This window comes from Carassius auratus, chromosome 6 (genome assembly GCF_003368295.1).
Source record: "Carassius auratus strain Wakin chromosome 6, ASM336829v1, whole genome shotgun sequence".
NCBI lineage: Eukaryota > Metazoa > Chordata > Actinopteri > Cypriniformes > Cyprinidae > Carassius > Carassius auratus.
Genome location: NC_039248.1, coordinates 11,782,440 through 11,795,119, shown reverse-complemented (window position 1 = coordinate 11,795,119; position 12,680 = coordinate 11,782,440). Strand labels below are relative to the sequence as shown.

Here is a 12,680-nt window from a genome sequence, read left to right as displayed (position 1 = left end):
TGGAGGAGGGGGTAATGTCACGCTGTCTAGTCTCTGTTTCCCTGGGTGTCCATTAGTGGGCTCACTTCCCCTTAGGCACTTCACCGTAGGCACTAGAATTCCTCTAGTCTTGTCATGTCATCACAGTAACTGCACTCCTGTTAATTGCACCAGGAGCAGTAACTTTATTGTCATTAGCCTCCCTTTAAATACCAGTCTTTTCCTTTTGTTTGTATGGAGTCCTTTGCGTTCGTATGTTCAGCCTTCTCGTCCTCCGAGTTCCCGTTCCTTTTCCTTTCCTGTTCCCTCTATTGTTTATTTGTTCATTTGTTTTTGGACTGATTTTTGGATTTGACCTTTGGAGTGTTTTTGACCACGATTTGGATTTTCCCTTAATAAAATACCTGCAATTGGATCTCTCGCTCTCCCTGTGTCTCTCTGGGCAACGTTCGTCACACTGTTAAGCCTGATGAGGTAAGAAAGTCACAGAGAATATCTGAAAAATGCCCCCGAAAGTGAATCTCAGAAACTTCCTGTGTTGTGGAAGGATGGAGACACGGAAGTATGCATCTACGAGATCTATGATCAGACGCAACCCTCCCCCTATCCTTCTCTGGAACTTGAGAAATACCAGCTGTAAAACACGGATTCCCTGTCTTGAGGGGAGAACACCTTGATGGATCCTTTTGTAATAGGATATTTACTTCTCGTTTCATAACCAAAGCCTGCTCGAGACCAACTAACGTCGGGATAATCCTGTTGAACCCCGGCGGTGGAGCACCGAACAGAATGTAATAGCCTTTTCTACTGTGTGCACTGAGGGCACTGTGTAATGAGTGTAAACACCACTCTACCCCAGTAGGGGCCATCCTCGGCAGCCATGACCGACCCACGACTGGACTTCCTGGCCGAGGACCTCCCCACCTGAAGTACGGCCCTCAGAAGTCTCTGGCCCAGATCATTGCTTCAGTCTCCGGTCCTGAAGCGTGGAGTGCAGGTGGTAATGCTCTGTTTGTGCATGGAGGGGGCTGCTCCTGCCCAGCAACCCCTCCAGTATATCTAACTTTTCAAATTAGATAAATGTCCTTATATTCCTCAGAATTAAATGCAGCTAAACAACCAGACAAGTATACATGGTCTGGCATGGAAAGATTCATATCAAAAATCTATACATCTAACTTCTCAGAGTCAGATGAATGCCTCATTTGATTCCTTATTATTAACCCTTTGAGGTCTAAGGGTATTTTGGGGGCCTGGAGAAATTTTTTCATGTCCTGATATGTGTGCTTTTTTTCAGCTTGTTATAAACATCTAAATGGCTGTCTAATATCACTGTATCAGCACAAATCAGCACAAAGACACTTTTTGTTTGTAAAATACAATATAATAAAATACAATACAATTTCATTATAACCAGTAAAACCATTACCATTAACCATTTTTTTTTTGCCACAAAATGTATAATATGACGATGATAAGCATAATCCTAGAATCTACAGTAGAAATCTGAAACAACTGAACTCTTAAAGGGTTATTTCACCCAGATAGCAAAATTATGTAATTAATAACTTACCCTCATGTTGTTTCAAACCCGTAAGACCTCCGTTTATCTTTGGAACACAGTTTAAGATATTTTAGATTTAGTCTGAGAGCTCTCGATTTCTCCATTGTACATTGTACGGTATACTGTCCATGTCCAGAAAGGTAAGAAAAACATAATCGAAGTAGTCCATGTTTCATCAGAGGGTCAGTTAGAATTTTTTGAAGCATTGAAAATAAATTTTGGTGCAAAAATAGCAAAAACGACGACTAAATTCAGCATTGTCTTCTCTTCTGTGTATATAAAGATTTTATTAACTATAAAACTTGTGCAGTTAAGCTAAGTCAGAAAAGAAACTTTGTTAGTTGACAGCAATATTACCCCAACAAATATATATCTCAATTGCATTGTCTAAATTTGCAACACACAAATGTACAGAGGTCCTACTGTATGTTTTATTAGTGGCCTACAGAACATTCTAAAAACAACATAAGAGGACAGTTAAAAAGGGCTTATTAAAAATAAATGATACATAAATAAATAGATAGTTATTCCAAATGGTACCATAAAATAACCGGCCAACTGCAGTATTTTTTAAATATAATTTAAGAGCTTTAAAGACCTTTTAAGACATGCACTTCACATTTTAACCTTTTAAAAAAATAAAAAAATAAGAAAAGGGAAGAGTCAAAAGTATCAATTATTATATTAATTCAAACAATTATTATTAATCAACTATTATATTAAATTACATAAATACTGTATAGTCTTCATAATTTAGATTTTATAATGCATCAGCTTTTTGTTTATCCACTGGTTCACATTTAAAAATATGTAGCAAAAATAGCAGACGGGCTTACTGAAAAAGCAAATTCGTTTTCTGCAAGCAAGTTTCACTTTCGGAACTAGCAGTTTCCCCGGTAAGGGCAGTACAAAACAACGCGCGTGACTTGTAGCGCTCAAGTTTATTCAGTGAAATCATTGCCTTTTAAAGTTTAATCTACATATTGCAATTGTTGTCTATCTGTGCCCAAATTTAAGACCTCTTATAATTAAGACTTTCTGTATTATTTAAGAGTTTACATGGCCTTAAATTTAATCAATTTAACTGAAGACTTTTTAAGGACCTGCAGAAACCTTAAGAACATAGTTCAGTGCAAACGTTTCTGTCATACATTTGTTGACAATGCATTTTACCTTTGAAAAGTGCAACTCTGGCATCCCCATTGTTCATGAGCAGTGGTGTGAAGGCAATTTAGATAACATATTTCCAAACACTTCAAACATATAAGTATCTAATTGAACTTGTAGAAAATATTATCTTTTTACCATCTTGACTGGAAAATTATGTTTTCTTGGTCAGTTTTTCATTTATTATTTGCTAATGTTAGCAAATGCTTACTGCATTGAAATTAAAAATACGGGGAGTGGCTGGAAACTAATGACCTCTCCTGGTTGGAGATATTATTAACAGCGGGTTGTACTAAAAGTCACTGCATGCCGTACATGGCAGTTTCGCTTTCTTATAAGCAAAAATAGATTGCATTAGCACCCCTTTTGTCAGCTGTTAACGTCACTTTATCTGACACTTTTACTGTGATGATGAATCAGCCAGGCCAACGGCCGTTGAATGGGGGGTTATTCTGGACTTCTCCAGGACAACCAGAAGGCCAGTCCACCCATGGATAAGAGTAATCTTTTGTAATTGGTCCACTTTCATTTGTGTGCACTCAAAATAGAATAAAATGTTGTGCTTTTGTAAAATAATGAAAGCAAGCAAGGTGTGCTTTCTGTTTCCATCTAGGTCTCTGTTAACTTGAACTCATCAAAAAAAATTATGTGCTTGCCTCACAGACATGAAGTAGAAGAAAAAAAAAAAATATATATATAAAAAAAAAAAAAAAAAAAAAAAAAATATATATATATATATATATATATATATATATATATATATATGAAATTTTTACTTTCAAATGTACAAATTGAAATGGAAATCAAATATTTTCAGTTGAAATAATATGCATGAAACAGATACAGGTGATGAGTCAGTGTCACCGACTTCATCACTGCAGCCGTAAATACAGAAAACATTAGTTTATCAATGAATTAGTATGATGTTAAGACAGGTTTCTTGCTGCTTTGTCCCTGTAGCATTCATAATTATTACTTCTGCAGCACGCTGTTGCAAGCTATATGCATGCGCTTGAATGCTGATAGGCTATAGGCAATTAACGGCTCATTATTATGAATTACATGGTTTTATTAATATTAATAACTCTACTATTTTGTATATTAAGTGTTTTATTAATTGTTTTTGTTCTCATGATTGAGCATTGCTGTCACTTCTGAGTACTTGAGTACTCATGCCTATCCCTAATGTTGAACAGAGAATCAGTATGCGGAACCAACTACTTTTGTAAAAAAAAAAAAAAAAAATGCTTATTGTTAAACTAAACCGACCGCCTGTCCACTTCAATTTAAAAAAAAAAAAAAAAAAAAAAAAAAAAAAAATTGGAATTCAGTTCACGGCACTACTTACTTGTTTCTAAGGTATCCATAAATATTGTCAGACTGTTATAAACTAATAAAGTGTTTCAGTGATATCAAGGCTATAATCGGTTTAAGAGGCACACATTGCCCTATTTGACAGTTACAGTATGTTTTCACCAGCCATAGAGTTTGGTATGTTCTCATGTAATAAAATCTCTACTTGTAATTTTATTTTTATGAAACAAATTCTAAAAGTAATAAGTTTTAATCACTGGTCAAAATAATTTCTTTAAATGTAAATGCTTTACATTACATTAATGCTCCAAGGACCAGATTTACTTACAGCATTTGGTGTCAGACTAAACTCTCTTGCATATGTGATTTTAGGAGTTTATCTTAAAAATGACAGGACCCCCCCGCTCAAAACTCAAAACTAGCCCAAACTATCAATGTTTCGAGGGGGTCCCTTGGTACAAATTGCATTATGTAGCTAAAATACACATCCCCAAAATACACATTATTGGGGATGCTTCAACCCGTGGACATGAAAAACAACTGGAGCTCTGTGGTATTTTGGTCAAGCTACAGTAGCTTCCCAGTTCAGTCATGTACTGTATGTCTGCAATCCAAAGAGGCTTCTTTTTTTTGACACTAGTTCCTACAGTAGGTAGGCTAAAATAGCACGCTAATGTACATTTTTGTTTGTTTGGCTAATAGTTTGTGCACAGACATAACTAAATTTAATAATAAATATGGGTGTTTTTTTTTTTTTTAACCAAGATAATGAACACAGACCATTTGACGATATAGAAGAGGTGCTGAAGCCTAGTATATCACCAACATATTAGGAACTTAATAAAATCAGTTGTAATGGCAGTACTGACCTTTGCAGACCAGGCCCTCTTTCGTCAAAGCTTGCTTGCATACTGCACAACTCTTGGCCTTTTTAAAGGTCTTGGACTTGAAGGTGTGGAAATGAACAGCCTCAAACTCTTCTGGCTAAAGAGGCAAGGAGGAAGAGAGTGTTAGAATGCATACAATTAGCTAAAAAAAGTCCTTTATTGTTATTATAAGTCTTACAATTTTTTATTTTAAAGATATTTTTAAAGTGATGGTAGAGTTGTATCATTTTATAATTTCATTTGTATAACAGCAAGGAACCTCATTAATGTTCCACACACACAAACATAGTAACTGTTTCACACAAACAAACATAGTACACATGCCGAAGTCTCTGTGCCGCAAAGCCATTTTGTCAAGGTAATGAAAAGTGTGATGCTCAGCATTTTCAGCTGTACTATCTAGCTAAATCTTAATGGCTTTTGTAACACATTGACAAGACCATTAAGTGCAGGACAACATAGCCTGTCATGGGTGACCTTGGCTGTGGAAAACCAGAGAGAAGGGTGGCTGGACACTTATTGGACATTGCTTAATTTAGGACCATAAAGCATAGCATTTGTTCAGAATGGGAAAGATTTCAGTGACCTTGAAGAGAGGCATGTACATTTATATGCATCATCAGGGGTCCAAACACATACATAGAGAACATTACCAAACAAGCCATACTGTATCTAGAAAAATTGATCCTACATGTATGCTGTGCCTACAGTTGCTTTGCTGTCAAACAGTTAAACACACCTTTTTTTTCTTGTTAATTGTGCAAATGGCCTAGGAGGAGTTAAATAAAAAGGTTTTCAAGGTCACAATGGCAGAAAATGTTTCTTGAACAGTTGTTCAAATGTTCATGCTTTAATAGCTGCTACGGACTGCCTTTGATGGGAAATATATATATATATGTTTGACAACTGTCACCTACAATTATTGGGTTTCGTTTACCCTCAAACCTCCACATGATTTGACTCCTTAAAGACAATCAAGACTTGCATCTTACTTCAACCCATATACACAACTCTCTATATATCTTGGTGTGCATTGCGTTTCTGCAATACGGTCTGAATGATGTTTCTTTGTTTTGACTATTTTGGTGTTTATATAAAGTTCAAAAAAGGTGCTTATATTTCTATTTTTATTTACTCATTGGTATAAAACATATGTTGATTCTTATGACCCTCCCTAAAAACAGATTATTTATTGGCATTTACTCAGAGTAGCATGTGTTGGTTTCAGCTTCCACCCAAACCGCATGCCATGTCACCATATTTTTGCTTCTGTTTTCACACAGGCGCAGTACCTACTCTCATGAAGGGCAACCAAAATTTTTGTCAGAACTCCATCAGACCAGCTAATTGCTGTTTAGGAGATGTTAATATCTTCTCATACTCCCGGTACACTGCATGCCGGACAAAAAAAAAAAAAGTTAGAATGTGGGTCAAAATCAGATGATATTTGCACAGTGTATGCCCAGCCTTAGTTACCCCCATTAGTTTCTATAGTAATAAATTAGCTCCTCCCTATCCTTGCTACTTTCACGTGGATGTGTTGAAGAATGGACACTAAGACGGGATTCCAATAAACAGGCTTTTATAATCCACATGTGTAACAGCCAAACAGGGCAGGTAGCTACAGACAAGGTTAGACACTTAAGACAAACACACACTGAACAAACAAGAACTTAAACAGTAACACAGAAATACACAGGCAAATGAGGATAACAGAGACGACGAAGGTAATCCAAATATCCTGAGGCGGCGGATGGTCAACAACTGACCAAGGCGGAGTTGGAGGGATGAGAGAGCCCGGCGGAGCTGGTGAACTGACATGCCACGTTGGAGATAAGGGAGATAGGAGCATCGGTGGAGCCACTGAGTCAAAGGGCAAAGGCACAGTTCATAATTTGCAGGCTGGAGGCAGAGACAAGGGATCCTCCAGCCATGAAGCCGATGGAGACTGACCCGCAACACAAATGGTGGGCTGAGGGGCTGACAGGAAGTAGCAGCAAAGGGGCAGAAGATGGCAAGGCTCAGGAAGCAATGGTGATACGAGGAGGAAGGAGGGGGGGGGGGTGGATGTTACCATGACATGAGTGTTCCGGGATCGGAGATCTTTACTCCCAATTCCAGCAGTGCAGCATATGGGGAATGACCTCTGTTGTTGTGGCAGGACAGACAGACAGTTTAGGGCAGACAAACAGTTCAAAACAGACCTCCATGTTCGTAACAGAACAGGCAGTTCCAGGTAGACAGACAGTTCAAAACTGACCTCCATGGTTGTGCCGGTGATGGGACAGGTTATTCTATAGTGGGAAGTTGTGGCCTAATGGTTAGAGGATTGGACTCCCAATCGAAGGGTTGTGAGTTCTAGTCTCGGGCCGGACGGAATTGTGGGTGGGGGGAGTGCATGAACAGCTCTCTCTCCACCTTCAATACCACGACTTAGGTGCCCTTGAGCAAGGCATCGAACCCCCTACTGCTCCCCAGGCGCCGCAGCTTTGGATCTCTGTTTGCAGTGGACTGTAGCTTATGCTTTGCGCAGCTTGGTGATGGTGGGCTGGGCTTTGTGTCCAGAGTGGGTCTGGTGTTGTTGTCCGCTGATCCATAGACGACACAAGCACCCACTGCATATACTCTGCAATGCTCTCTCAAGGGCCCTTCCTGGACAGCTGCACACATGTGGCAGTGTTGAGGCCAGAGCATAGGAACATGCATAGGCAGTAGTCTGGAAAAGTGGTCCGATGGGTGAGACCCAGGAATTCTATATGCATGGAAGGCATACAGTCGCAGCACTTACATAAAAGGCAAGGTTATTGAGATAAGCAATCATTTTTCAGGTCCATTGACAAAATCTAGTACCTTGGCCATTTTAGCAAGAAGGTCTCTTTAAACACAATTATTTGCTTGAGTGCTTTGATAGTGCACAACTCAATAGACCTTATGTCCAAGATGGGGCGGAACCCACTGTTTTTAGCAGGGCCTGAGCCTGTGACAGTAACAACAAAAAAAAATGTGCTTAAAACAAGGCAACCCACTGCTTGAAGGGTGAAGAGATCGCAGCACGGGTTACGGAACCCCAAGAAACAGCACTGGATCTAGGGAGTGCAGGAGAAAAAAATTGCGAGCCCGTTTCCAACCCATCAGCTAGATCAATTTGCGATCCATGCAATCTCGATCCCAGCCATGCCTCAGCAGCAGGGGGACTGGAACCGCAAGATCACAAGCATGGACACACTCCTGGAGAATTGACTGTGTGAGCTCTGCTTCCAAACAAACAACACATAAACAATCTAAAATGCTGTCTGCTCTCACCCTTATATATTTGTCTTTTACCTTTGACATGACTTATGCTTTTACTGGGACAGACAACAATAAATAGAACTGACACACAGAGCGCTTCACTGAATGACAGAGGCTGCCACTGTATCCACCGCATGTGCTTTTAAGCTCCCTGGTCTCTACGTCACCCAGTCCATGATGTCTCACCCATCCATTGGACTGATTACACACGTGATTCAGACCATGGTCACACTGAAGGCATTCCCAAAACGTTTGAGCTTATATTTTACTATAGCTGTTCTGAATAAATTGTAAAATCCTTTGTACTCTGGCTTTGAATTCATTCATTTGAATCACTTGAGCGGGTGGTCTAATTTTCTTCCACTTAGTTGTTAAAGTGGGAGGTGGTGTAGTAAATATTTGACCGGGGTTAAAGCTTACATGCACAGGATAAAAGCAGCTCTCATTTTGGTGTATATTTTTTTATTTTAGCAAGTAGATCTTAAAGTGGAAAAATGGCACTTAATGAAATTCCGTAAATTTTTGTTAAATTAAAAATTGTGTCCTTAGGTGATTACAGAAATAGTCTGTGCTATATTGTGGACATAGTCAAAGCTCTGCTGCACATAGTCTCTTACAGTTAGCATGGCCTAATGCCTTATTGCTTGAATACTGTATAGGTAGTGCATGTGATTGTATCAACCTCTAGGGAACCTGTGTATTATTTGTCTTCTTTACTGTTCTCTGAGACTTTCTATTGAACGTTGAAGCTGCTATAGACAAAAAAACAAAAAAAAAACAAACCAAATAAAAAAAATAAAATAAAACATTTATAATCATGATTTACTGTAGGAAGGTAGAAAGTGTGTATTTTTCCCACTTATATTGGCCATCCATGTTATCGGGACGATGACAATGCATGCAGACACCGGTTCCAGTCCTGAGCTTATGGCACCCTCATAGATACTGATGGAATTCAGAGGAGGTTAATATTCTCCTACAAATGCAAAACATCCATTTGTGGTTTACAAGATCTGTGATGCAGCTACAATGTTTGTGCCTTCCCCCTTTTCCTTTACACTCTTATATCATCCTCTCTGTGCCTACCCCCTCCTTTCCCCTCTCTCTTTCCTTTCTCTTTTTCCTCTCCTCTTCAAGTGCAGTTCACTCTTAGGCAGCCCACCCTCCAATGTTTAGTTTTCTATTTCCCTCCTCCCTTCTCTGCCGGGGCCTCACATTCTTCCATCTTGCCTGCATGCCTGCTTGCTTCTGTCCTTGCTAATGTTACTTAAATTTTTCATTGCCCCTCTACTTGCTATCTTTTGCTGCTCTCTTTCCTGTTCCTGCTTAGCTTGCCTGAATTCCCAAAGCAGCCCATCACTGAAGCATCTTCCAGTTTAAAAAAGGAATAGAGGATTAAAAGCTACTGTCTCTTTCAAATAATTATATTAAATGAACAGAAGGTTTCTCCCCCTGCAAGTTGATGGTCCATGAACATCCTGTGCAACCGTTACAAATTCTCACTTAGAATAATTGATTGCAGTTAATACTAAGCATTATTATCAGCCTCTGCAAATTCAATAGTGAGCACAAGCTACATTAAAGTGATTATTACATTTTGAATATGGATTTTCTTACAAAACCACATCAATTCGCTACAGGAAGGTTTTGTTCACCCCCCGGAGCTGTGTGAGACACTTATAAAAACACAATAAAACTCTGACTGGATTTTTCTGAAAAGTCATATACACTTAGGATGACTTGAAGGTAAGTGACTTATGGGCTAATTTTCATTTTTGGGTGAGGTAACCCTTTAACCATACAGTTAAATGCCTCTTTTTTGTCTTTTTGGTGAAGACTCTTTGGGAAATATATTGTACTGTATGGGCTTAAAGGCAGACATAACATTTTGAGTAAACCGATTCATTCACAATACAAACTAAGGCGGAGTTAGCGGTAACACGCATTAAATATTTCCACACATACTTAACAACGTTTATGGAATTTACTAGTTGCCATATCAACACTATATAGAGAAGTGTGCCAAAATTAAAATCTTTTGAAGATATCACTGAATATTGATTTTACCATAGTAAAAGTGCATTTCTGTCTGAAGTATTCATTGGAAATGAGGCAAATCTGCTATTATTTTTTAATCTCCATTCTGCTATTTATCAGTTTAGTTTTTTTAATGCTTCGCTAACTAGCATAAAAGAGTAACCAGTTTAACATTCCAGTTTAATTAATGGGGAACTTTGCAACACTGCGTTACACTGTGCCCCGCTGTTATTAAACTATGCTATTCTATGACACATGACAAGAAGTGTAAAGCATGGGCTTGTTTGTGTGTCTCATTTTTTATGTGAGCCTTATGTCTGTTTTTCTGAATGTCTGAATATGTTTCTTCATATATTGTGCTCTTAAGGCGGGCATACACTGTGCGATTTCAGTGCGATTTCGGCAAGGTACCAACTCACACTGTATGAGTAGATCGCATGCGATGTAAAGCCAAAGCTCACGATTTTTATGCGCTCACTGTACGGTCCGATCGTCGAGTTGCGATTTGACTGCTCACACTATACGTGAGGAATTAACCGAATCAACATGTAGGATCCCTCAGAACCCGGATGTTTGTGGCGGTTTCTGAATGAACATGCTTTCCGGGGATAAACGCACTGTCTCTTCAGTAAAGCCGGTTTTCTAATCAGCGGTAAATTCCATCAGGTGTGTGATTTCACATAGAGCAGCTGTTACTACACAGAGCCATTGTTAACTGAGAAGATGCGCAAATCCACGTTCATTTTCATAGTTTATTTGCGCATCTTCTCAGTTAACAAAGGCTCTGTGTAGTAACAGCTGCTCTATGTGAAATCATGCACCTGATGGAATTTACCGCTGATAAGAGAACTTGCTTTACTGACGAGATGCGCATTAACGATCGGCAGATCGTGATCGGAGCAAGCGCTCATTGTTATAAACTTATCTTATAGCTGTGTCTTGCAATCAGGGCCATCTCAGGCATCGTTGTGTGCAATGTCAAACTCCAAATATGATATTATTTTTAATTAGAACAAACACCTTAATTTATTATTTGAAAAGGTAAATCAATTTTTTTTGTTTTATTGTCAAAATATTTTAGTTTGTCATATATATATATACAGACATCCCAAGTATCCCGGAAGTTCCGGGAGTCTCCCGCATATTGAAAGCGGCTCCCTGAGACCCACAAATGAGTTAAAATCTCCCGGAATCTAGACCGAGCGAGCAAAAGCGCGCATGGGAAACAGATACTGTGTTTCAAACCGTGTAGCGCGCGGCAGAGAGGGAGAGGGAGCGAGAGACCTTGCGTGTGTGTGCTAATGTGCGTGTGTGCAAAGCGCATGTCAGACAGAGAGCATCCTGACTGGCCTGTTTCTGCAAATCAACCAATCAATTGTCAGTGTTGGCGGGCTTTTATCTCTTCTCCCGAACAAAATTAATCAGTTATGTCTATCTAGAAACAGGAGCACCATGGCAGAGGGAGAGTGCCACAAAAAAAAAAAAGTACACGAAAGTGTACCCCTGTCTTATAGATGTAAAACATAATGACAGTCTTGCTCAATCATTGCCCATGGCGGGTTATATGATTGCAAAAGGCATGTTGAGGTGAGTTGACAAGTTTCATTTCATCTGCATATTATTCAGGCTAGTTGCCAAGGCTACATGAAAACAACAAACTCTTTAGATCTTTTTAAAGTTGCAACGGAAATTAAATAAAAGCAGTTTACATAAATTGTATAAGCAGATTATATAAATAGTAAAAGTAATCTACATATTTAAACATAATTAACAAATAATTACATAGGCCTAGAGCTTATAGAAATAAAACTTTATATGCTATATCTTTTAGGGACCACAACATGTTAGGGAGGCTAAGCGCAGGGAAGGCTGCTCCAATATATCTCAGTTCTCCCATTCAGATAGGCAAAGTCTCACTCAGAAGGTGACTACAGCTGAGATGTATTTCCTTGACTTTTTGCAGGTTGGGATGTCTGTATATATATGGTTAAAGTTTATTTTAGGGTCTTTTAACTTGTTTCTTATTAGCATGCATATTACTAGAATATTAGCCATTTATTAGTAGGTACTATCAGAATTAAATTGAGGGAAGAGTCGTAGTTAAAGTGTTACCATATAGACACACACACACACACACACACACACACACAGTGGTATGTGAAAGAATCAAATAATTTGTGAAAATGTTAATAATTTATAAATAAGAGAGATCATACAAAATGTATGTTATTTTTTTTATTTAGTACTGTCCTTAAACTACCGTGTATTGAAACTAAACTCTAAACTCTACTGGACTCCAGCCCTCCATGAACTGAATTTGACACCCCTGATCAAGATGATCTGCTTAGATTCAAACTGAGCACCAGAATGAAAAAAAAAGAGATATAAGTGTCTTATAATGTAGCATGGTTGTTGGTACCAGTCAGACTGCTCAGAGTATT

The 12,680-nt window shown here is 38.6% G+C and overlaps 1 protein-coding gene across 2 annotated transcripts in view; it reads right to left on the bottom strand.

The window, feature by feature from the left end:
* The window catches only part of tns1a (tensin 1a), an 82,713-nt gene that overhangs the window by 48,386 nt on the left and 21,647 nt on the right, over positions 1-12,680 (bottom strand). For both annotated transcript variants that reach the window (XM_026261949.1, XM_026261948.1), the window contains exon 2: positions 4,894-5,008. In XM_026261949.1, coding sequence (XP_026117734.1) covers positions 4,894-5,008 — 115 coding nt within the window. The remainder of the gene's footprint in view (positions 1-4,893; positions 5,009-12,680) is intronic.